The 27026-nt window shown below is 42.4% G+C and overlaps 1 protein-coding gene across 2 annotated transcripts in view; it reads left to right on the top strand.

Moving 5' to 3' along the window:
* Positions 1 to 444: 444 nt before the first annotated feature.
* Positions 445 to 27026, top strand: part of SIGLEC1 (sialic acid binding Ig like lectin 1) — a 111429-nt gene continuing 84847 nt past the window's right edge. Inside the window, exons 1-5 of one of the 2 annotated variants that reach the window (XM_040419376.1) lie at positions 445 to 485; positions 14119 to 14193; positions 15457 to 15813; positions 17581 to 17877; positions 24139 to 24402. In XM_040419376.1, coding sequence (XP_040275310.1) covers positions 14148 to 14193; positions 15457 to 15813; positions 17581 to 17877; positions 24139 to 24402 — 964 coding nt within the window. In that variant the 5' untranslated portion in view covers positions 445 to 485; positions 14119 to 14147. The remainder of the gene's footprint in view (positions 486 to 14118; positions 14194 to 15456; positions 15814 to 17580; positions 17878 to 24138; positions 24403 to 27026) is intronic. The other variant, XM_040419377.1, reaches the window with a different exon arrangement.

Raw genomic sequence — 27026 nt, 5'->3', positions numbered from 1 at the left:
CACCAGTCAGTGCCACCAGTCAGTGCTAGCCGTCTCAGCCATCAGTCAGTGCAACCAGCCACAGCCACCAGTCACAGTGCCATAAGTCTCAGCCACAGCCAACAGTCTCGGCCACCAGCCACAGCCACCAGTCTCAGCCACCAGTCAGTGCCAGTGCCATTTAATATAAACTGTTCCTACTAATGTTTATGCACCAATGTTCTAGCGCCCGTTATTTTAACTGGCTTAATGTCTAGTATATGATAATCCTGTAACAATGAGGTTCCATTAATGAGTAACAGAAATGTATTTTAGTTTGAGCAATGGCCCCCAATTATATTATTCAAGTTCTCGATTCCTCATTTGAATACAGAAGAAAAGAATCTAAAAATTGCTGACGAGAACTGCGAAAAAGAGGAACTCGAAGATTTAAACATGATACAGTATTTAAACCTCGAATATCAGTCAGAGGAAAACAGGCCAGATGAGGGACATATTCCTGAGAGGTAATTTATTCATTGCTTTTCACTCACTACAATTATTTTTTTAGTTTTTGTTGTTTTTATATGCCATCGTTTTGGATTATAGGATGCAGTTGATAAGATGTGTCCATGCTTAAATGGGAGAAAAATGGGGCTAACCTGTGCATGCACTAATATTTTTACATTTATATAGGGATCAATAGTATTACAGCCTTAGGCTTTAGGTCTGTAAATTCAAGTGATCAAAGTTCAACATATCGTAGAAGTAAGGTTTATGTTTTTAATGTGCATTAAATGGATATTCCTAACTCATCCCTAGAACATGCCATCACTTTATTATCAATGGTGATCCAACCTCTGAGACCCTACCTATTTTCTTTTCCAATCGGAGGCAGTGCTCCCTTGTCTTTTGAGGGCATTTTACATGGAACAGTTATTCACCGTATTTTTTGTATGGCCCATTTTTATATTTGTACAGGTTAATCATGTCCTTAGATGTCTTTTCTCAAGACTAAATAAATTCACTTCTTTTAATCTTTCTTCATAACCAAGACCCTCCATGCCCCTTATCAGTTTAGTCGCTCTCCTCTGTACTCTCTCCAGCTCCAGGGCGCCCTTTCTATGGACTGGTGCCCAGAACTGAACTGCATATTCCAGATGAGGCCGCACCAGCGCTTTGTAAAGTGGTAATATTACATCCCTGCCCCGCGAGTCCATGTCTCGTTTAATGCATGACAATATCCTGGTGGCCTTAGAAGCAGCTGATTGACATTGTGCTGTAATTTAATCTACCATCCACAAGGACACCCAAATCCTTCTCAATAAGTGACTCTCCCAGTGTTACATCACCTAGGACATATGAAGCATGGAGATTATTACTACCAAGATGCAGAACTTTACATTTAGCCACATTGAACCTCATTTGCCAAGTTGATGCCCAATCACTCAGAGTGTCCACGTCAGCTTGTAGTTTATGGACATCTTCCATAGACTGTACAGTTCTACACAGCTTAGTGTCATCTGCAAAAATAGAAATGGTGCTATTAATCCAGTCCTCGATATCATTAATAAATAAATTAAATTATAGAGGACCCAACACTGAACCTTGGCGTCACCACTTATAACCCGGGACCATTCTGAATAGGAATCATTGACCACAACTCTCTGGACATGGTTCTTCAGCCAGTTTTCAATCCAATGTTGGGTAAATAAAAACAATTTATGGATTACTAAAACCTTTTTGAATGAAATGAAAGGGCAAAAATGATGTCCAGAGCTTTGCCCCACTGGCTATCATCGGCTCTGCTTGGTCATTCCAGTGGGGTATAATATTTCCCACTGTGTAAAAATATTCCATGGGTCAAAAATTCTAAATTAGGGCTCATGCTTACAACCATATGTATTTTTCAGTCCGCAAAACACGGATTCACAAAAAATACGATGGTGTCCGTGTGCATTCCGTATTTTGCGGAACGGAACAGCTGACCCCTGAAAGAACAGTCCTATCCTTGTCTGTTATGTGAACAATAATTGGACATGTTCTATTTAATGCAGAACGGACATGTAGACATACGGAAACGGAATGCACACGGAGTAACTTCCTTTATTTTTGCGGACCTATTGAAATGAATGGCTCTCTATACGGTCCACAAAAAAACGGAACGGACACGGAAAGAAAATACGTTTGACATTTGTATGTTCGACAATGCGTGATTGCCATGATATTTAGGTCAGGAAGTCAAGTAACATGGACAATGTAGACCTCTCCAAGACAAGGAAAAAAATGTAAAAAGCACTAATGAGGATAGATACAGAAGTGATCAACAAAGTGGTCCTCATCATGTCATGTGTGATCCAAATCCAAACAGGCAGAGACACAATCAGATTAGGCCAGGTAGACAATTATTACAACTCCTTTACTTGAAAGTTGGGACTAGCTTAAATTCTAGTGCAAAAAACTATGAAGGGGAGATACAACATATGCTGAGGATTCACTGTCGGACTGATGTTTCTTGGGTTCACCAGAGGAGATGTTTCTGAGGGACCACCCCACACCTATACAAAACATAGAGCACATCCACTAATTTCATTGTAAGTCCTAATAGATCATTTTTGATCTAATCCGTATGAAACAGGCCATATTGGCATTGATTGAGTCCTAACGTTGAAGTCTCCTGCTGGACCATTGGGCTTATTATTGTGTCAAAGCCTGGGCCCTTCGAAGGATCTTCTGGTAGTCTGGTATCGCAGTCAAATCATATAACAAAATCAGCAACTTTGCTCTAATAACTACCTCCCCCCATAGTAAATGAGTAATAAAAATAGACCCTGAATGTGCAGTTCTCATTCTCCTGTGGTTTGAACTTTACTTAGGAACAACTTCTTTTCTACGATCAGCAGATCTCACACTTCCATTTCAATGAGAAATGAGAAAAGTTATTTGGAGTTCTCTAAGCATAAATCTCACACACTGTATTTAACCTCTTAAAGGCTTTGTACATCTTCAGATGCCTATTTATTTTTTACTTTTTACTAGTGATGATCGAGCATGCCCGGCCGAACACCTGGCATTACAGTGATTGGCTGGCCGGAACATGTCATGATGATACGGGTTCGGCTCAGTCTTAGTCAGGGAGAGCTGTGCATAGGAAGGGACAGATAGTGTAGGGAGTGTTATTGGAAGATTTTTATTACAAAAACTTTCAAGGACTATTGTGTGACAGCAGCCATATATATTTTTAGCGCATCCTGTGCTAAATAGCGTCTAATAGGCCGCTGCTGACAGTGAAATTATCCGCGCCACATCTCCTGTGTAAAGTGTGCGTATCCCTAAAATATCAGTAACATCCAGTGTACTTTTTCCGTAGACGGTATCCGCTGCGGACAGTTACATTTTTGTGCCACATCTCCCGTGTAAAGTGTGCGCATCCAAAAAATATCTGTGACATCCAGTGTACTTTATCCGTAGACGGTGTCCGCTGCGAACAGTTAAATTATCCAGTTATTATAACCTTTTGCAGACAGAATTGTGGATCAATTGTCCCTTCTGACCGTAGGGGGCTGCATGAGAGAAAGGTGTCAAACATTCCTTTGTCTCACACAACCTTTTGCAGACAGAGGGCGATGAAAGCCAAATCATTTTAAAATAGAAAATAAAAATAAAAATTTAACTTCTAAGTGCCAGCGTTCTACGTAAGAACCCCAGGGCCACACTGTAGACATATGTCGTCCCTGAGGTTGCTCCGTAACCACTCAGGGCCTGAACTTCCTTGTTGTAGTCCCTCTTGAAGCGGTCCCGCATTGACCGCCACCAAGTGGTAAGCTTGTCCACTGTGGGGAAAAAAAAAGGTTAATTTAAGAATATTATTGTGGACTAGGTTTACATTATACATGAGTTAGTGCTGTACTTACCACATTCTTTCTGATCCACCGCACTGAGATCCTCCCAGCCACCAAACAAACATTCATATATCTGCCTCCAGAGCCGCTGGGTCAGGTGATGGTCTGCATGGTGGCGGTCGGTGTGGTCCCATAAGGTGGGACGCGCCTCCACCAGCTGGATAAGGAGATCGTTGTCTATACGAGGGACAACTATTGTTGCGTGTACTTACCGGTTCTTGAATTCAGCGACGCCATGCGAAACAGCATAATTGACATAGATTTCCCAAATTTTTGTTACTTACTTTTGGATAATTTTTCAATGGATGGATGTCCCAATTTTTTTCTTGTTTGAATCGTAGATGCTAAAAGAAAACGAAAAATATTCTAATAAACATAAATGAAATTTTATTGATTACCAAACTCAGTGCCGTCTGCCCACCCCCATTGCCATTGGCTTCATTGCATTGCCATCTGCCTCCACCTGTACCATCTGTCCCCATTCCGTGCCATTTTTGACCCACCCCACACGTGCAATAATCTGCAACCTATTCAATTACCTAGGCAAAGTGCGTCGGTCACGCCCCCAATTGCCATCAACCAAAACTCGGAACCATCACTAGCCAAACCACCACCACCCCCGGTGAAACTTGCCATAATCAGCCCCCTTTTCAATATCCGCACAAATAATCACACCCCACACCCCTGCGCTCGGCCACACCTGTTGTCAATCTGCTCCCAATCACTGCCATATTTGCCCGACCCCACACGTGCAATAATCGTGCCCCTAATCACTGCCCAAACCAACGTGCGTATTTCATGCCAGAATTGCCATCATCCCTACCGCTGACCCATCTGCCCACACACCCCCCCTCGCCATTTGACAATCGGCCACCTATTACATGACCACACCAAAATTTCATAAACCACCCCCGCACACCAAACCCCCACCCCACCATCAGCGACACTGCTCTGGAATCTGACCCCTCTATGACAACTTTCCCACCCCTGAAATAATCAGGCCCGTGCTCAATAACCCAAACACCCTCCCATACCATTGCCCCCACACCACACCACTGACATCTGCAAAAACACACCCATGCAAGTGCGATTATATGCCCCCATTATAGAAAGAAAGATTTTATGAAAGTGTACAGAAAGAGATAAAGAAAGAATGAAAAATAGAGAGAGAGAGAGAGAGAACTTTTCTGCACATACCTGTTTGTGACTTGTGCATCCAAGATGGCCGCTGGGTTTGCAGGGGGAGGAGACAAGCAGGGGGAGGTTAAATACATTCTGAGCATGCTCAGATATTGCAAATCAATGGAAACGGATCTGCCTCTGAAGGAAGCCATCACAGACGGATCCGTCTCCATTAACTTCTATTGTTTGTTCGGACGGATCCGTTAGGCTGCGCTTCGTCAGGCGGACACCAAAACGCTGCAAGCAGTGTTTTGGTGACCGCTAACCTAGCGGATTACAGACGTAACGAAGCACAAAATGATGCATTCTGAACGGATCCTTATCCATTCAGAATGCATTGGGGCTCAACGGATCCGTAGGCAACTAGCTATTTCTCCCAACACCCCATTCACATGCATGCTTGGCTTGGCATCTTCCTGGGAACATAGGATTGGATATGTTGAATAGTGATGGACGAACATCAGCCAGGACGTTTCGCAGGCGAACCTGAAAAACCTTCAGGTCATATTTGCAGCCACCAAATACTTACTAGAAGTGCACAAATAGTCCCACAACATAGACAGTGATATACCAAAGGGGGGGTCAATGGCAAAAATGTGCCCTGCTGAAGCCTAGAAATTTTTTATTTTAGGCCACGGGAGTATGGGCCCCAAAAATTAGGCATTCACCTAAAATAAAAAAACAAGTGATTATGTGGCTGGAGGTACAGTTGTGTTCAAAATTATTCAACCCCCACTGAAATTGAGTGTTTTGGCCAGTTTGACATTGATTTTGATCATTTCAGTCATCTTGTTTACAATTAAATCAAAGAGACCCTTGTAAGTCAGACAAATATTACATAACATTTATAATGAAATAACCACAAATGTCTTTTCTGTGCTCACATCATTATCAGTTTTATTCAACCCCCAAGTGACATTCAATCTTAGTACTTAGTACAACATTCTTTTCCAGTTATAACAGCTTTTAAACGTGAAGCATAGCTTGACACAAGTGTCTTGCAGCGATCTACGGGTATCTTCGCCCATTCTTCATGGGCAAAAGCCTCCAGTTCAGTCACATTCTTAGGCTTGCGCGCTGCAACTGCTTTCTTTAAGTCCCACCAGAGGTTCTCAATCGGATTTAAGTCTGGTGACTGCGATGGCCACTTCAAAATGTTCCAGCCTTTAATCTGCAGCCATGCTCTAGTGGACTTGGAGGTATGCTTGGGATCATTGTCCTGTTGAAAGGTCCAACGTCTCCCAAGCCTCAGGTTTGTGACGGACTGCATCACATTTTCATCCAATATCTCCTGGTACTGAAGAGAATTCATGGTACCTTGCACACGCTGAAGCTTCCCTGTACCTGTAGAAGCAAAACAGCCCCAAAGCATGATTGACCCCCCCGCCATGCTTCACAGTAGGCAAGGTGTTCTTTTCTTCATAGGCCTTCTTCTTCCTCCTCCAAACATAGCGTTGATCCATGGGCCCAAACATTTCTCATTTTTTTTGTCCACATGACTTTTGGCATACTGCAGTTTGTCCACATGACTTTTGGCATACTGCAGTCGACTCTTCTTATTCTTTGGAGACAGCAAGGGGGTGTGCCTGGGAGTTCTGGCATGGAGGCCTTCATTATGCAGTGTGCACCTTATTGTCTGAGCTGAAACTTCAGTACCCGCATCTGACAAATCTTTTTTCAGTTCCTCAGCAGTCACACGGGGACTTTTCTCCACTTTGCGCTTCAGGTAGCGCACAGCAGTTGAAGTTAGCATCTTCTTTCTGCCACGACCAGGTAGCGTTTCAATAGTGCCCTTTGCCTTGAATTTGCGAATGATGCTTCCTATGGTGTCTCTTGGTATGTTTAACATCTTTGCAATCTTCTTATAGACATTGCCCTTCCTGTGAAGAGAAATCACCTCTTCTCTTGTCTTCCTGGACCATTCTCTTGACTTCACCATGTTTGTAAACACACCAGTAAATGTCTAGAAGGAGCCGAGTATCACAGTCCTTTTACATCTGCCTAATTGGTGCTTATTATGCTTGATTGCTGCTCCTTGACATCCACAGGTGTTTTCAATACCTGATCGAAAACACTTGAATGAACCTCTGTTCTTAAGCGTGGTAGTCTTTAAGGGGTTGAATAATTGTGTCAATGAAGAAATCACAAAAAAAAACATTTAATACTGTATTACAAAAACAATTGATGTCATTTAAGTTGCATTTGGTTCTTTAAAAAGTCCTTGTAAGATTTAATTCTGAACACAATTACCAATGTACACTAAATTCCCTAAAACCCATAACAGCATTGGGGGTTGAATAATTTTGAACACAACTGTATATTAGACTGTCAGTGGATGACAATTTTACTGTAGGCCTGTACAGGCCCCAAAAATTAGGCATTCACCTGCCAGAAAAGAACAAGTGATTATGTGGCTGGAGGTACAATTCCTTCCGGGGACTTCCATTGCAGTGTGCCAATGGCCACAAACTTTCTAAAGGCCTCCGAGTCCACCAGTTTATATGGCAGTAGTTGGCGGGCTAGCAGTTCTGACAAGCCAGCACTCAGCCGTTGGGCAAGAGGGTTATCCGGCGTCATCAACTTTTTACATTCGAACATTTGGGCCACGGAAGCTTGGCTTTTGCCAGATGAACGCGACGATGGCACAGTGGAAGGTGGAGTGGAGGACAAATGGGAGGAGAGAGGAGAAGGAGAAGAGGCAGTACGAGGAGCGCCGCCAGTGTGGCTTTGTGTACAGTGTTGCTCCCACTGGGCTCGGTGATGGGAGGCCAGGTGCCTTCTTAAGGTGGTCGTCCCTAGTTGAGTGTTGGGCATACAGCGACTTATGCGTTGACAACACAGGCTGAAGATGGCAACACTATTTTAATTAGGGGGGGGGGAGAGGGGAGGCCGCACTGGTCACATTTAATACTGGGAATCCGCACTGGCCACCAATGAATATAGAGGGAGGGGGGCCGCACTGGTCACATTTAATACTGGGGAGGGAGGAAGGGGGGCCGCACTGGCCACCAATGAATATAGAGGGAGGGGGGCCGCACTGGTCACAATTAATACTAGGGAGGGAGGGGGGGGGCCGCACTGGCCACCAATGAATATAGAGGGAGGGGGGTCGCACTGGTCACATTTAATACTGGGGAGGGAGGGGGGCCGCACTGGCCACCAATGAGTTAAATACAGGAGGGGGGGTCTGCCCCCTGCTGCCTGGCAGCACCTGCCAGGCAGCAGGGGGCAGTCATGTACACAGTTCTCAGTATATTCTAACTTGAAGCGTCCCCATCACCATGGGAACGCCTCTGTGTTAGAATATACTGTCGGATCTGAGTTTCACAATGTAACTCAAATCCGATGGTATATTCTAACATAGAGGAGTTCCCATGGTGATGGGGACGCTTCAAGTTAAAATATACCATCGGATTGGAGAAAACTCCGATCTGATGGTATATTAATAGGGGACTGAAAGTCAATGGGAGACGGATGTTGAAATCGCCATGCGATTACTTCGAGTTATATTAATCGCATTGCGATTTCAACTTGGACCTGGTTTACTATGGTTGGTATGGTAGAATTAGCGAATATGACGAATATATTCATTATATTCCACAAAACGAAGAATTCTGCATCTTCGTTTTAGCTACCTATTCGACAACTTCGCTAATTCTAGCAATCATATAGGAAAGTTTACTATAGAGACAGCTAAGTTTAATTCGCTATGCGATTATATGACTGCTTTTTTTATAAAAATAAATAGAATAATTATAATACCTGATAATTATTATAACTTGAAATAATCACATTGTTATTTCAATAGGAGAGTAGCCTTTAAGTTAAAATCGCAATACGCGATTATTTAAATCGCATATTAATTGCGATAACAATAAAAATGACGAATATTCGATTTCGACTAATTCTAATATTCTATCGAATATTCGCGAATTTCGTCGAAATCGAATATGGCACCTCCCGCTCATCACTATTCCTTAATCAATATTTGGTGAAAGCAGGTATATCGCAACCCTCAATCTGTATTTTGTGGAAGAAGGTATATCAAACCCCTTAATCAGTATTTTGTAGAAGCAGGTATATCGCACCCCTAATCAATATTTTGTGGAAGCAGGTATATCGCACCCCTTAATCAGTATTTTGTGGAAGCAGGTAGATAGAACCCCTTAATCTAAATTTGCTGGAATCAGGTATATCAAACCCCTTAAAGTATTTTGTGGAGGAAGGTACAGTACAGACCAAAAGTTTGGACACACCTTCTCATTCAAAGAGTTTTCTTTATTTTCATGACTATGAAGGCATCAAAACTATGAATTAACACATGTGGAATTATATACATAACAAACAAGTGTGAAACAACTGAAAATATGTCATATTCTAGGTTCTTCAAAGTAGCCACCTTTTGCTTTGATTACTGCTTTGCACACTCTTGGCATTCTCTTGATGAGCTTCAAGAGGTAGTCCCCTGAAATGGTCTTCCAACAGTCTTGCAGGAGTTCCCAGAGATGCTTAGCACTTGTTGGCCCTTTTGCCTTCACTCTGCGGTCCAACTCACCCCAAACCATCTCGATTGGGCTCAGGTCCGGTGACTGTGGAGGCCAGGTCATCTGGCGCAGCACCCTATCACTCTCCTTCATGGTCAAATAGCCCTTACTTGCAAAGTTTTCCCAATTTTTCGGCTGACTGACTGACCTTCATTTCTTAAAGTAATGATGGCCACTCGTTTTTCTTTACTTAGCTGCTTTTTTCTTGCCATAATACAAATTCTAAGAGTCTATTCAGTAGGACTATCAGCTGTGTATCCACCTGACTTCTCCTCAACGCAACTGATGGTCCCAACCCCATTTATAAGGCAAGAAATCCCACTTATTAAACCTGACAGGGCACACCTGTGAAGTGAAAACCATTTCAGGGGACTACCTCTTGAAGCTCATCAAGAGAATGCCAAGAGTGTGCAAAGCAGTAATCAAAGCAAAAGGTGGCTACTTTGAAGAACCTAGAATATGACATATTTTCAGTTGTTTCACACTTGTTTGTTATGACTATAATTCCACGTGTTAATTCATAGTTTTGATGCCTTTATAGTCATGAAAATAAAGAAAACTCTTTGAATGAGAAGGTGTATCCAAACTTTTGGTCTGTACTGTACATCAATCCCCTTTTTCAGTATTTTGTGGAAGCAGGTATATGGCACCCCTCAATCAATATTTTGTGGAAGCAGGTATATAAATCCCCTTAATCAGTATTTTGTTGAAGCAGGTATATCAAACCCCTTATTAAGTAATTTGTAGAAGCAGGTATATCGCACCCCTCAATCAGTATTTTGTGGAAGCAGGATATCAAACCCCTTAATCAGTATTTTGCGGAAGCAGGTATATAGAACCCCTTAATCAATATTTGGTAGAAGCAGGTATATCGCACCCCTCAATCTGTATTTTGTGGAAGAAGGCATATCAAACCCCTTAATCAATATTTTGTGGAAGCAGGTTTATCAAACTCCTTAATCAGTAATTTGTGGAAGCATGTGTATCGTAGGCCTCAATCAATATTTGGTGGAAGCAGGTATATCAAGCCGCTTAATTAGTATTTTGTGGAAGTAGGTATTTCGCACCCCTTAATCTGTATTTTTTGGAAGCAGGTATATAGAACCCCTTAATCAATATTTGGTGGAAGCAGGTATATCACAACTCTCAATCAGTATTTTGTGGAAGCAGGTATATCAAACCCCTTAATCAGTATTTTGTGAAAGCAGGTATATCACACCCCTCAATCAGTTTTTTTGGGGGCAACAGGTATATCACACAAATTGCAATTAGTTATTCCAATAGCGTTTGTCCCTCTTTATAGCTGCGGTATCGCAGCAGAACCGCACACAACTGCTGCACAGTACAAATGCACTATAACATACTTTCTATGTTATAAAGTATATTATAAGTATATCACACCCCTCAGTATATCACACCTATCGATAGCACAACTATACCAGTCCTTAAAAGGACTTTTGTGGCCCTATTAGGTAGGCGTTTGGTGTCCCTAACAGCCTGTACCTGCTTCACAAAGCAGCCTCTTCCTACACTGGCAAAACACAGAATGTAAAATGGCTACCAGATCGGATTCTGTTATAAGGTGGGGATGTGTCCATGTGCTGAAATGTCTCAATTGGCTGTCCTGTCCCACCTGATGGATGTGTCATGGGTTAATTTGTGGAAGCATGTGTATCGCAGGCCTCAATCAATATTTGGTGGAAGCAGGTATATCAATCCGCTTAATCAGTATTTTGTGGAAGCAGGTATATTGCTCCCCTCAGGGTCCATTCACACGTCAGTATTTTTACCTTTCCAGATAAACGTTCCTTTTTTTTGCGGATCCGATTTTCAGTACAACCTTCAGTTTTTTTACTAAAGTGCTTCCGAATCCGTTCCGTGTTTCCGTTATTCAGTTTTTTTGTTTTTTTTTCCCCATCCATTTTCCTGTCAACAGATCCGCAAAATCGGATGACATTCGGATGGTTTTGTGCATGTCATCCGCATTTATGCGGATCCATTGACTTGAATGGACAACGGACCCGAAAAACGGACAGAAAGTAGGACAAGCTTAATTTTTTTTCAGGATCCGCATACTCAAAAATAGGAAAACGGAACGTATTCCGTGATTCGGACAGCACTATGATTGTTGTCCGCATTTTTGCAGAGGCAATTGAAATTAATGGATCCGAAAAAACGTTCCGATTTAAACGGAACGTAAAACTGAGTTTTATAATGGACGTGTGAATGGACCCTCAATCAGTATTTTCTGGAAACAGGTATATAGAACCCCTTAATCAATATTTTGTGGAAGCAGTATATCGCACCCCTCAATCATTATTTTGTGGAAGCAGGTATATCAAACCCCTTAATAAATATTTTGTGGAAGCAGTTGTATCACAGGCCTCAATCAATATTTGGTGGAAGCAGGTATATCAATCCCCTTTTTCAGTATTTTGTGGAAGCAGGTATATCGCACCCCTCAATCAGTATTTTGTGGAAGCAGGTATATAGAACCCATTAATCAATATTTTGTGGAAGCAGGTATATAAATCCCCTTAATCAGTATTTTGTGGAAGAAGGTATATCAATCCCCTTTTTCAGTATTTTGTGGAAGCAGGTATATGGCACCCCTCAATCTGTATTTTATGGAAGCAGGTATATCAAACCCCTTAATCAGTATTTTGTGGAAGTAGGTATATCAATCCCCTTAATCAGTATTTTGTGGAAGCAGGTATATAGAACCCCTTAATCAATATTTGGTGGAAGCAGGTATATCGCACCCCTCAATCAGTATTTTGTGGACGTAGGCATATCAAACCACTTAATCAATATTTTGCGGAAGCAGGTTTATCAAACTCCTTAATCAGTATTTTGTGGAAGCAGGTATATGACACCCCTCAATCAGTTTTTTGGGGGGCAACAGGTATATCACACCCATTGCAATTAGTTATTTCAATAGCGTTTGTTCCTCTTTATAGCTGCGGTATCGCAGCAGAACCGCACACAACTGCTGCACAATACAAATGCACTATAATATACTTTCTATGTTATAAAGTTATAAGTATATCACACCCCTCAGTATATCACACCTATCGATAGCACAGCTATACCAGTCCTTAAAAGGACTTTTGTGGCCCTATTAGGTAGGCGTTTGGTGTCCCTAACAGCCTGTCCCTGCTCCACAAAGCAGCCTCTCCCTACACTGGCAAATCACAGAATGTAAAATGGCTACCAGATCGGGTTCTGTTATAAAGTGGGGGTGTGTCCATGTGCTGAAATGTCTCAATTGGCTGTCCTGTCCCACCTGATGGATGTGTCATGGGTCAAAGTTCGGCGCAATGAGAAAGAATATGGCGCATGTTCGGCGAATCGTGAACGAGCAAAGTTCGCCGAAAAATGACCATCGTGCGAATCGCAAGACCATCTCTAATGTTTAACAGCTAAATCCTTATCTCCCCCACATCTGCCATTGGGGAACAGATTTCTCAAAGCCCCCATACAGATTAAACAATTGGCTGATTCTGTCAAAATCAACCAATATAAATCTAATGTGCGCAGCCAGAACATATATAAGTATCTGAGATTCTGATATTGATGACCTATCCTAAAGATAGGTAAGTTTCACATCAGCCGGGGTCCGACACCCTGGACTCCAATCAGCTGTTTGAGTGCAGTGCCACTTGCAGCTTGCCAACCACAGCACCTTCCATTGGATAGTGGCTGTGCTTGGTATTGCAGCTCAGCCCCATTCACTCGAATGCGACTGAACGAAGTCTAGGAAACGTGACCAATGAACATGATGTCACTTGCCTAGGAAGAGGCTGCAGCACTCACCGGAGTGCCATGGGTTCTTCAAACAGCAGAGTTTGCCAGGAGTCAACTCTCACCGATCTGATATTGATGACCTATTCTGAGGATAGGCCAACAATAGCAAAATATTCGAATTCGGGAATATATGACGAATATTCTACAAAATATTTGCGAAATGTCACGAATTCGAAAATGACCTTTGCCGCTCATAACTAACAATTCAGACGATCCCTGTAGACATTTCTAGGATGCACTTAGTATCTGCAATTCATTTGCATTGCTCCTAAATGTAAGAAAAAAATATTAAAAGGGGTCTGTCAGCAGCTTTGACCAAACAAACTGCTGACAGCACTAGCTAGGGGCCAGGCCAACCAGGACAAACATACCTTTAATGGAGCATTTATTAAGAGGATTCTGCTGGGCACTTCTCCTGTAAGTGGCCTGGAGGGAGTGCGCTGCTTTCCAAGGGAGGGGCTATGTAGCAACGCACTGCCTCTAGGGCAATTACAGGAGCAGTGCCCAGCAGAATAAAACTTCATACTCACTCACTGCTGATGGGATAAGCTCCACAAAAGATATGTTTGTCCTTCTTTCCTGGCAACCTATCCAGAACTATCAGCAGTTTTCCATGTTAAAAGCAGCTGACAGCATTCCTTTCAGTTCAAAACATTTTTGTAGGAAATAAAGTAAAACAAAAAATATTTCTAGAACTTTCCAAGTCTAACTATACATATTGTCAGTCTCTTGTTACAGGCGCTAAAGCAAGAACATGTTGGTGCCGAGATTTTCTCTTGTGAACCTTCTGTATATCACAGGTACAGTATGGGACAGATAAAGCTGTAGCTTCCCCGAATTCACTGATCAGGAGATAATTAGTGTTAAACGAATTGAAGTCCACAATTTGAATTTTAAGATAAATTTGATTTTCCGCAAAGCAAAATTTCCTTGTGCTTTGAGGTAGCGAATTGATTTTACCTAAAATGGTGTAAAAAAACCAAAAAATCATACTTACAGTACAGTACCTCATCCATTTGCTCCTGACGGGCCAGCCGCTACCGTCTTGCTTGAAGATCTTGTATGAAATCCCTTGCGCTGTGTCACAGGCCGTGTGAGATTTCTCTCCAGATCTTCATTCAAGATGGCAGCGTCCGGCTCGTCGCAAGCAAATGGATGAGTTAAGTATGATTTTGTAAAATTTATTTTACACTCTGTTTTTACTATCAGATGCGGCGATCAGCTATGAACACGGCATCTGAGGGGTACAATGACGGGTGGGAGGAGCACTGTCATTGCACCCACTATTTATAAAGAAATGTGCCTCGTAACAAGGTAATTCGTCACGAAGCGCATTTTTTTGTAAAATTCTGTGAAGCAGCTAAATAGTATTTTCCAACACTTTGTTCGTCTCTAGAGATAATATAATGTTTCTTTTTTTAGACTGATATTCGCATAGTGTCTTTCTACACGTGGCAAATTTCTGTCCCGAATGAGCTCCGATTTACGATATATCGTCCGAAAAGCACTTTCTTTTACACAGCCCGATAAAAACTGGATGGGGGACAAATAATCGTTATTACGATCATTCGCCCCTCATTCAGTTTACATATGGTCAGCATTCCCTATTCACTCAGGGTGATGAGATGCTGACACAGAGCACTTTTGATGCTGCGTGAAACATGCGATCACCCAACAAATGAGGCTTTGTTCATTTGTTTGTTCTCCGGCATGTTTTCATGGCGAAATGAACAGGAAAAAGGTTTTTTTTCAATCCTGATCTTCGGCCCATGTTAAAAGGTTGTTAAAATATTTAGGGCATTAACTTGAAAATGTGCAGTTTTCTCACTAGTAGCTTTAGCGGATTGCAGTTTAAGATGTCATATCAGTTTTCCAATCTGAACAAGCAGAGCTGTGGGACATGCCAGCCGTTCGAGCCTCTGAAAGGGAATTTTGACTCCAATAGACGATAAAGTGGAGACAGAGTTATTACTCTGCCATGTTATCTTTTTTTCCAAATTTTTGAATATTCATGTAGATGAAAGCCTCCACCAGACATCTGACATAAATGTTCCTATTTCTAGGAGTCTACTGCAACTGGGAAGTAATTTACCCCAATACAGCGAAGAGTGTCCAAGGATCTTGTGCCCTAATCCCATGCTCTTTCAACTACCCCAGTGATGTTCAAGCTTTGGATGGAATTGTCAAGATTTGGTACAAGGACTATGATGGTGACCGAAAGCTAGTTTACAATCCTACTGACCCCACAGATTCATCTTTTCAAGGACGAGTAGAATTGGTGGGTGCGCCAGAGCCCAAAAACTGCACCATCCTATTAAAAAACCTCCAGACCTCTGACTCCGGGATATTTCAGTTCAGATTTGAGGTTATTAATGGCAATAAATGGCTAGACAAGACTGGAGTCAGCCTGGACGTTACAGGTGAGTCTCCAGAAACGAGTCCTTACTAACTCCACTTTACTTATTCTACACTGATTGGGGGTTATAGCATGTCCATGTCCACATTCAGAGCTTCATTCAGATCTTTGCAAGTTTCCCATTACACTTGAGCATTAGGAGCAAGACAGTTCCATAAGTCTAGTTTTGGGTAACTTAAAGTTATAACAGTTTTAAAGTTTTAGCTTTAGTTAAAGGGATTTTTTCACTTCAGTAAGTGGCATTTATCATGTAGTAAAAGTTAATACAAGGCACTTACTAATGTATTGTTATTGGATTCATTTTTCCATCACATTATACACTTCTCGTTTCCATGATTACAGACCACCCTGAAATCCATCAGTGGTGGTCGTGCATGCATAATATAGGAAAAAGCACCAGCCTATGTGCACTCCCATGGTCCTGGACCACCAGAGAAGCTGACACTTTCTCCTATACTGTGCAAGCACGACCACCACTGATGGACTGCAGGGTTGTCTGTAATCATGGAAACAAGCAGTGTATAATGGGATGGAAAAATGAATCCAGCCAGCAAAGGAAGCAATATGGGTAATAACACTACATTAATAAGTAGCTTGTATTAACTTTCTCTACATGCTAAATGCCATTTACTGAAGTGAGACAACCCCTTTAACAGTTCAACAGTAAATGACTGTCTTATTCTAAAGGCAACCAGTAGAATTATGAATGCAGCTCGTGGTTCACAGTTGTGCTTTCCAGAGATTTTTCAGAGATTTCCAGAGATTGTCTTCAATCTAGTTTCCCATTGGGGTTCACAATCTAAATTTCTAAATGAACCTATCAGTATGTTTTTGTAGTGTGGGAGGAAATTGGGATAAGAAAATGAACAGGTTGACCATGGTTGGATTCAAAGTGCTAAGCCTTTGTGCTATCATAGTTCACAATATCCTAGATTCTAGTTTTTGCGAGAAAGGCAAGACTGTGGACCTTTAAACAAGGACACCTATAAGTTGCTCAGTAATAATGAACACTAGAAGCTCCCCCTTAAAAAGTTCCCAGAACTGGAGTTTGGGGTGTTGCCATGGGCAGGTCAAGATCTTTTGGTGCCCAAGGCAAGTATTTCAGAATGGATCTGGTTGCTGATGTTTGCACAATAGCTAAAAATCGTACACTCATTTGTCCATCAAATTTCTTTTATGAGCCCCTTGTTACCTTCCCACCAGTTCCTTGCATTTTCATTTCTGATACATACTCCTAATTTTCTTCAATCCAACCCCTCCACACATATGAATTTTGCCTGAACAATAGGTTGCCTAGTTTGCTAGTTCCCTGCAAAGGTGTGCTGTTTCTCTTGTCTGCCCTTGTACTAATGTCTACCTCTTAACTGGATTCTGACTCAATGCTGCCTGACCTGTGCTTGCCTTCTGTATTGAACCTTCCCTGCCTGCCCTGACCTCAGACAGGGAAATTACTGAGACTGAATTGGTAGTTACCTACCTTAGACTTTTTTCATGTCTACTCTTACAGAAAATTTACTGTTTAGTTGTGGATCTACTTCTCCTCTCCGTGGCTCAAAGACAAATGTTCACAAATAGGACATGAGTTTATTCAATACAATTGGTGGCCATTCTTGTATTTCAAACTTCACCATGATCCATGTTTGAAGGACTCTCAAGATGAGAAGCTTGATGATTTATCAAACTCTGTCCTAGAACCACTTTCTAATGGAAAGCTACTCAGCCTGTCTTCTTCCTTTTAACCTATAGTCCATAATACATGATCTTTCTACAGATGATCTCCTTCCTCCAGAGGTTGTGTTTCCCCCACAAATTGATGAAGGCTCTTCAGTAACATTTCAGTGCTCAACACCATACTTTTGTCCAGATGGTTCAGTGTCGCTAGAATGGATGGACTACCCTTCAGAGAGATCATACCTATCCTTCATGGTACAAATGGACACAAAGGCTGTTCTTTTCACTAGAAACCTGACCACCAGCTTCTCCTGGACAGACCACCAGAAAAAAATCCGCTGTGAGGTATCTATTGGACAGAAAAAAGCAATGAAAGAAATTACCCTCAATGTTGCACGTAAGTAGGAATGCCAAAAGTATATCTAACCCAAAATGAATATAAGCTGAAACATTTACAACTATTTCAGATTTTTTCCGATTAAAATTGTGATTGTCTGAAAAAGTCTATAAAGTATAAACGCATTTAATGTAGTCTCATGTTCCTACCTTAAGGAACTATATCTTATAGGAAATTTTTATTGGGTTTGACTAGAGTGAATTAGAGTAATTTTTTGTTTGATTTGGGTTTTTTAAAATTCCTAAAGCCTTTTTTCTTTTTTTCTTTTTTTTTTTTGCATTTTTGGGGGTTAGCAAATTTTCAAAGTAGTGTGTATACAGTGCATTGAAAAAGTATTCATACCCCTTGAATTTTTCCATATTTTTCCACATTACACCCTCAAACTTAAATGTATTTTATTGTGATTTTATGTCATACACCAACACAAAGTAGCAAGTATGCATGAAGTCAAAAGAAAATGATAAATGGTTTTCAAAATTTGTGATAAATAAAAATCTTAAAAGTGTGGTGTGCATTTGTATTCATCCCCCTGTACTCAGATACCCCTAAATAAAATCCAGCGTGACCAATTGCCTTCAGAAGTCACCTAATTAGTAAATAGTGTCCACCTCTGTGTAATGGCTTCTCATTATAACTACAGCTGTTCTGTGAAGGCCTCAGAGTTTTTAGAGAACATAAGTGATAAGACAGCATCTTGAAAACCAAAAAACAAACCAGAAAGGTCAGGGATAAAGTTGTGGAGAAGTGTAAAGCAGGTTTAGGTCATAAAAAATATCCCAAGCTCTGAACATCTCACAGAGCACTGTTAATACAAAAATTGATGGGGTACGGAATAACTGCAAATCACCTAAAATAACAGCCCAGGAAAGGAGAGCACTAATTAGAGAAGCAGCCAAGAGGTCCATGGTCACTCTGGAGGAGTGCAGAGATCCACAGCTCAGGTGGGAGAATCTGTCCACAGTACAACTATTAGTCATGTACTCCACAAATCTGGCCTATATGAAAGAGTGGCAAGAAGAAAGCAAGCCATAAGAAGTCCCCTAGAAGAGCCCAGTCAAAGTCCAGACCTTAAAGGGAGTCTGTCCCCACAAGTTGCCCTTATAGACCGCTTACATAGCGCTGTAGCATAACTATAGATCAGTCAGAGCTGAACCTGGACATATCCCCATTTTCACCCAGGCAGCCCCCCTGACTTGAGCATCGGAGCAGTTCATGCTCGCTCTCCTTTGCCCTGCGCTAAATCGCGTTGGGAAAAGGCATTTCTGGAGTTCCGGAGACAAACCGGGCTCTCCATAGGGCTGCCAGACGGAGGCTAGGGCAGCGCTAAAGTCCACCCATCAGAGCCGGTGATGTCACCGAACACACTGCTGGGCAAAAGCCTCCGATGCTAAGATCAGGGGGGCTGCCTGGGTGAAATTATGGGTATGTCTGGGTTCAGCCCTGAACTCGGACAACCACTTTGAGTTTGTTGGTGTAACATGAAAAAATGGGGAAAAGTTCAAGGAATATAAAGACTTTTTCAAGGCACTTTATCAGTTAAATTAGTGTTCATCCGCATTGTATCGGGCATAGAGAGGGTACATATTGTAAATAATGTTTTTCAGGGAATTTCCTGTTACAGACCCATATTAAGTCTAATGTAAGTCATTAAATATTGAAACCTTTTATTACAAATCCCCGTTTTAGACTTACTGTCTTATATGAGAAGAATGTGGCTCTGTAAGAGAAAATTTACCAGCTGCCGAAATAACAGCAAAGCCATTAACGCTCTATGTGGTGATAACTGCACCAACAACTCTCCCTTATTTCTTCATTTTAATAGGACACATGAGGATTGTTTTAGGCTCTGTTCACATAGTATTTTTTCCATCCTAGGTCTAAGTCAGGCGCAGGGGCATAACTGCGACTCATGGGGCCCCACAGTAAAACTTGTAACTGAGCTCTACTCCACCATGATGACTACCTTCAGAACATGAGCAACTTATGATTATGTTGGTTTCCCTAAAACGCACCCAAATGTGCACAGTGAAGCTATAGCACAAGCATAATGTTATGCCTGCTACCCTGGTAGTTGCGCCTATGATTAAGGGTACTCCCCAATATGTACCTCCAACTAAAGCCTCTGACATATACCATTAAATAAGGGTAGATAAGCCATTAATGTCCATTTTAAGAAAAAAAAGATATACAGCACGGTATGTGTCTTTTACTGTATCCCTCTGTATAGGAAAGCGTAAAATACTGAACTTTCCCATACAGTAAAAGCATAGGTAGGCCAACAATTAACCCAGCCTATGCAAAAAAGACACTTTTACCAAGAGACCCTTAGTCTTTATTCCAAGTACTTCATTATAGGATTTGTGCGGTATTTTGCTATTGATGGCCTATCCTTAGGATAGGACATCCGTATCTTATCGGCAGCGATCGGATCAGCGATCAGCCTATCCTTGATATAGGCCATCCATATCTTATCGGCAGTGATCGGATCACCGATCAGTCTATCCTTGATGAAGGCCATCTATATCTTATCGGCAGTGATCTGATTATCGATCAGCCCTTCCATGATATAGGCCATCCATATCTTATCGGCAGTGATCGGATCACCGATCAGTCTATCCTTGATGTAGGCCATCCATATCTTATCGGCAGCGATCGGATCAGCGATCAGCCTATTCTTGATATAGGCCATCCATATCTTATCGGCAGTGATCGGATCACCGATCAGTCTATCCTTGATGTAGGCCATCCATATCTTACGATCAGTCTATCCTTGATATAGGCCATCCATATCTTATCGGCAGTGATCGGATCACCGATCAGTCTATCCTTGATATAGGCCATCCATATCTTATCGGCAGCGATCGGATCAGCGATCAGCCTATCCTTGATATAGGCCATCCAAATCTTATCGGCAGCGATCGGATCAGCGATCAGCTTATCCTTGATATAACACACACCTGACCAGCTGAGAAGCCAATTGTCGCATTACTTTTGGTCCCTTAACAAGTGGGAGGCACTGTAACGGATCTCCTGGCACCCCGACCGGGTACCTCCGTTGATAGGTGCTCCTAGTGCTTTCCGAGGACACCAAGCATTCCACTTGACACCGTACGCACTGCAGACCCCACGAACCGCTGAAGCTTGGTTGAGGTCTCGCCGTCTCCTACCCACCCTGGACCTACGACAAGGCTCCAGGTTCCAGTGGGTGAACCTCTCCTAAAACCAGAGAGCAGGAACAGCTCTTAAAAGAGCTAGTAGTTATAGCCAGGAGAGTATAGCAAATCTTCAGCGTATAGCAATCCCCCAGTGTTGATCAGTTACCCAAACACCAGCCTCAACATGATGAAGGATAAAACAGGCACACTTTATTGAGGGCTACCCGCCCGTATTTATGCAGGTCCCCATCTGGTGGACACGCCCCTAGGGGACCAGAAGGAAGACTGTGACACAGGACAGATACGTAGCAACTCAGGATACACAGACACAACACATCCCCACAATGCATCATGGTTACCTCCTCTCTGCCCTGGAGACACCTGAGGAGAAATTCAATTATCTCTCAGGACAAAGGGAAATCGCCAATACACATGTGGGGACAACAGGACAGAAATCACCACCCAAACACACAATGTCACACCCCCACAGCAAACACAGACATTTAACATATCCCCAGATAGCTCAAGTCTGAGTGCATATCATTAGGTGAATGGCACTCTGAATACACGAATACAATAAAATTAGCTATCTGGGTACCCTCACATAACAAAATACAATTCCAAAGACAGATTTAAGCTGTGCGGCCGGTCTGTCTTCTCCTTTAAAGTTAGTATGGGCCATAATCCTGAGGCAAGAGGCTGGTAAACAGGCCTCTCCAAAACCCAGTGGCGAGGTTGGTTTCGCCACAGGCACATATGCAAATTGTTGTAATTCCTACACCGTTCACCTGATTTGGATGTAAATACCCTCAAATTAAAGCTGTCAGTCTGCAGGTAAAGCACATCTTGTTCATTTCATTTCAAATCCATTGTGGGGGTGTATAGAGCCAAAGATGTTAGAATTGTGTCGATGTCCCAATATTTATGGACCTGACTGTAGGCCATCCATATCTTATCGTCAGCGATTGGATCAGCGATCAGCCTATCTTTGCTATAGGCCATCCATATCTTATCAGCAGTGATCAGATCAGCGATCAGCTTATCCTTGATATACTGTAGGCCATCCATATCTCATCGGCAGCAATCGGGTTAGCGATCAGGCTATCCTTGATATAGGCCATCCATATCTTATCAGCAGTGATCAGATCAGCGATCGGCCTATCCTTGATATACTGTAGGCCATCCATATCTTATCGGCAGCAATCGGATTAGCGATCAGCCTATCCTTGATATAGGCCATCCATATCTTATCAGCAGTGATCAGATCAGCGATCGGCCTATCCTTGATATACTGTAGGCCATCCATATCTTATCGGCAGCAATCGGATCAGCGATCAGCCTATCCTTGATATACTGTAGGCCATCCATATCTTATCGGCAGCAATCAGATCAGTGGTCAACCTATCCTCAGGATAGGCCATCCATAACTTATCGGCAGCGATTGGATCAGCGATCAGCCTATCCTCAGCATAGGCCATCCATATATTATGGGCAGCGATCAGATCAGCGCGGATAGCGTACAGAATGAGCGCAATAATTTTGAAGCACTTGTTTCTCTTTTTCCCAACTTAAAAGTCAGATAAAGAGGTTGAGGCCAAAGGATTTTTTTTAACTTACAAATTGTATTTATTCAAAGTCCTTCCACTTAATTTTCTTAAGAGAAAAGTGTAAATTCGGAAATCTAGGACATTGCACTTTGTGGTCTCCATGCCTAGGAGTTATGCACACAGGGGCGTTGCTAGAGTCTGAAGAGATCCGGGGCATGAGCCCATGTAAAGCCATGCCCCCACCCCCATGAAGCCACGCCCTCATCACCACCGGGGGGGGGGCCTTCACAGTAGTTATTAACCCCTTTCAGCAGTCCCGCCTTCACCTTCAGTGAATGGGGGACTGCTGAATGGGGTAATAACTACAGTGAAGGGCCTAGCCATCTGGGCAACCCCCACAGATCATCCATAACAGTGTCATCCACAGATCCCCTATAAGTGTCATCCACAGATCCCCATCAGTGTCATCCACAGATCCCCCATAAGTGTCATCCACAGATCCCCATCAGTGTGATCCACAGATCCCCCATAAGTGTCATCCACAGATCCCCATCAGTGTCATCCACAGATCCCCCATAAGTGTCATCCACAGATCCCCCATAAGTGTCATCCACAGATCCCCCATAAGTGTCATCCACAGATTCCCCATAAGTGTCATCCACAGATTCCCCATAAGTGTCATCCACAGATCCCCCATAAATGTCATCCCCAGATCCCCCATAAGTGTCATCCACAGATCCCCCATAAGTGTCATCCAAAGATCCCCCATAAGTGTCATCCACCACAGATCCCCATAAATGTCATTAACAGTTCCACCTAAGTGTCATCCACAGATCCCCTCCTCACCCAGCGGCGCCATCTAGCTAATTTATTCACTTCACTTGCCTCTGTGTAATCTCAGGCGCACTGGCAGAGGCATTGTCGAACGAGGTGCGCTGGAAGACGGCGCATGCGTACTTCGCTCAACGATGCCTCTGCCAGTGCGCCTGTGCGAGATTACACAGAGGCAAGTGAAGTGAATAAATTAGCTAGCAGGCGGCGCTGGGCGGGGAGGTGATCTGTGGATGACAGAGGCAAGTGAAGTAAATAAATTAGCTAGGAGGCGGCGCTGTGGGCATTCGGGGCACTGGACAAAACACAAATGTTTTGACCTAACGACGCCCCTGGATGGACACACACATACTAAGAAACTGGGTGCAGAAGGGGGCCACATACAAAGTTTTGCTGTATAGTCCTATAAGATCTGTGTATGCCCTTGACTGGAAAACCCCTTTAAGGTATATAGGGACAGTGACGGGAAAGTTCCTGATTTGCTACTAAAAGCATTAGTCAAAATAGCTGGAATGTAATATTTCACTTACCGAGTAGTTACCCCTGGCATTAGCAGATGAATGTAAGGGGAACCGGCAGCTGACCCACCTTCTATCAAGAATGTTCAGTCAAGAATGTGCCTAAAAGTTCTTTAACTTGTTTTGGGGCTGAGAGCTCAATGATCTGGTTTAACGTAATTATCAATTCAGATTTTGTGTGCTTACTGTTTATAATTAATTTCTCCATAGATCGGCCCAAAGAAGTGAAAATCGTATTGCATCCTTCAGGTGGAAATATCAAAGAAGGTGACTCTGTCAGCCTGACCTGTCAGGTCAATAGCAGCTACCCCTTGGTGACCAGCTACACTTGGTACAAGGAAGGACAGCAATTTTCCAAAGAAAAGATTGTATCATTCCACAGCCTATCCAGAACTGACCACGGGGAATATCGATGTGAAGTGGAAAATTCTTTAGGCCATGTGTCATCGGATATACGTCGAATAATTGTCTTCTGTAAGTAATATCCTAACAAAGGTTCACGAAACACTAATGAAAGATCAGCTTGGACTTAATAATATCACCAGGTAGGGGACCTCGTGCTTGGTCTGGGAAAGACGGCTTGTGTGCCGGCCACATCAACATGTGAGTATAGTACAATAGATCCATAGTCAGATAGGAACCCATTGCACTACAAATTACTCAGAGGAGCTGCCATAGATCCGGGAGGTATGGCCACCTCATAAGCTGTGTTTTCCGGACAAGGCACAGTCACTTGCAGGACCCCTCAGTCTGCAATAATAGCCCAACTAGGTGTTACTTTCACAGCGCATTATCCAATCACTGCTACCAGTGTCAGACTATGCAGCGACACCCCCCAACTGGTAACATGCAGGTGGACCTCCATTGCAAGCTATTGGTAATTTCTTCATAACTTTTAGTAGGGATAATGGCACAGCTCAGAGTCATGCTCCAGAATTGTCATTACATAGGAATTGCAAGTAAAACAGACTTGTCAGGAGATGGGACAGCTCCTCTTTAAGTACATGCACAAACCTAGCTTTGTGGATTCTGGTAGCTCATTGTTGCAGAACAAAAGAACTTTGTGCAAATGAGCTGGCCACCAACCAGTAGACTGCCCTTTTGATACTCCTTAACAGTAGATATGTCCTTTAGTGTCCCTCATAGTAGATATCTTCCCTTAGTGCCCCTCCCCGTGGCTATGCCACCTTAGTGCCCCCTCATAGGAGATATGCCCCTGTAGTTTTAATAAAATAAAAAATCACTACTCACCTAGGCCTGCTCCACAGATGACTGAAACACATTCTCCTCTTGCTTATATATTGTGTCAAAGGCCTTATTTGCATGGGCCGAGGTTCAGGGCAATTATTGAGAACGACCATACTGTTTAGTAGTGTTGAGCGCGAATATTCGAATTGCGAATTTTTATCGCGAATATCGCCACTTCGAGAATTCGCGAATATTTAGAATATAGTGCTATAATTCGTATTCGCGAATAGTGTTGAATATTCTAATCGCAAATTTATCGCGAATGTATTACATTGTCGATTTTTTGCAATCAAGTAAACAATGACTGGAGATCACGAATTCTCAAATTTACAAATTGATGGCGAATTTTCAGCTACAAATTCACAAAATATCGCAAATTCGAATATTGCCTATGCCGCTCATCACTACTGTTTAGATGGTGTTATGGTAGCTAACTGGTTGGTTTACATTTGGGTTTGCTCATATTTTACAGTATTGCAGTTTTTTGTTTTGAGTTACAGTAATTTTTTCCATTCAGCCCTTTACTCAATTTTCTAATGATTACAAGGAATATGAAATTGGAATTTTTTTCAATACATCCCAAAAATATCAGACGACGTTGATAGAAATGTCACAGCCGGAGCTTCTCCGGGTCCGGTCTATCATGAGATCATGGAGATATGGTGGCATAGCTTCTTGTAATATCTACAGTGTAGTGAATGAGGTCTGTCGAGAGCAGAACTCTAGAAGGAAACTATTTATCAATAATAAAAAACATATTTTAGGATGCCGCCATAATTACAACTTTTCATTTCCCCGACTGACTGCATGAAAATATATGACATAACAGAAGTGAAAGTTTCATTTCTGTGAAAGGAAAGATAGAACGTCCAAATTAATAAAATACATGATAAAATGTAAAGAAGTGCAGTTTTTGGAGAAACGAAACAAGGATTGTAAACTCGGTGTAGGTGCTGACTGCAGGGATCTATTCGATTTGCAGAAGTGTAAGTTATGAGTCAAAATTATGATTTATATATTTTAAATGATAATTTAAAGAAAACTAGAAAATATATCATCCTGCAGAAGCCCCGAGGAAGCTGAAAGACCTCGCACCCTCTTAGGGTCACCTATAGGTATCTATCTTGTAAAGAAATTGTCCACCCTTTTCAAGTGGTGACCTATCTCCTCAGGAGAGGCCATCACTGTCTGATTGGTAGGGCCCCGACACCCCTCACCCCCACTACCCCGATGTTCTGTAATAGAGCTGGAATTACACAGCTCTGCCTATCATGCAGTGGACGGAGCTGGCCACGTCAGCGCCCTGTACCCCACTTATACAGATCCATCTTTTGTACAGTGGATAGAACTGGTTACTACAGCTCCACTACCACTCTCGTCAATGGGAACAGCCCTGTAATATCCAACACGTAGTCCTGCCACAGGGACTACGGCAGAACAGCTGATCAGCAGGGATTAGGGGTGCTGGACAACCACCAATCGGATAGTGATGACCTATCCTGTATTACCATGAGTTGGAAGATAATCTAGAGAGTAGTGTGACTCTGAGGAACTTGGCATAGCCATCTATTGCATTGTCACCAACTGATTTGAGCAAGTTTGGTGTTATACTATATGTATAGTGCAATGCGTAACCACCCTTCAGATGTGTCAACCCTTACCATTCCTCGTATTTTATTACTGACTGCAATTTTAAAAGGATAAAAATATAATATAATATTGTGACATATATGCAAAAACCTCATCAGGCTGCAATTCACATCATAAGTAGAGATGAGCGAATCGATGTTAACAAAGTGGAATTAGATCCTAATTTCAGAAAAAATTTGATTTGCACCGAATTCGAATTC

This window comes from Bufo bufo, chromosome 2 (genome assembly GCF_905171765.1).
Source record: "Bufo bufo chromosome 2, aBufBuf1.1, whole genome shotgun sequence".
In the NCBI taxonomy this organism is placed as follows: Eukaryota; Metazoa; Chordata; class Amphibia; order Anura; family Bufonidae; genus Bufo; species Bufo bufo.
The sequence above is the reverse complement of the archived record's forward strand: the minus strand, read 5'-3'. Positions and strand labels throughout refer to the sequence as shown.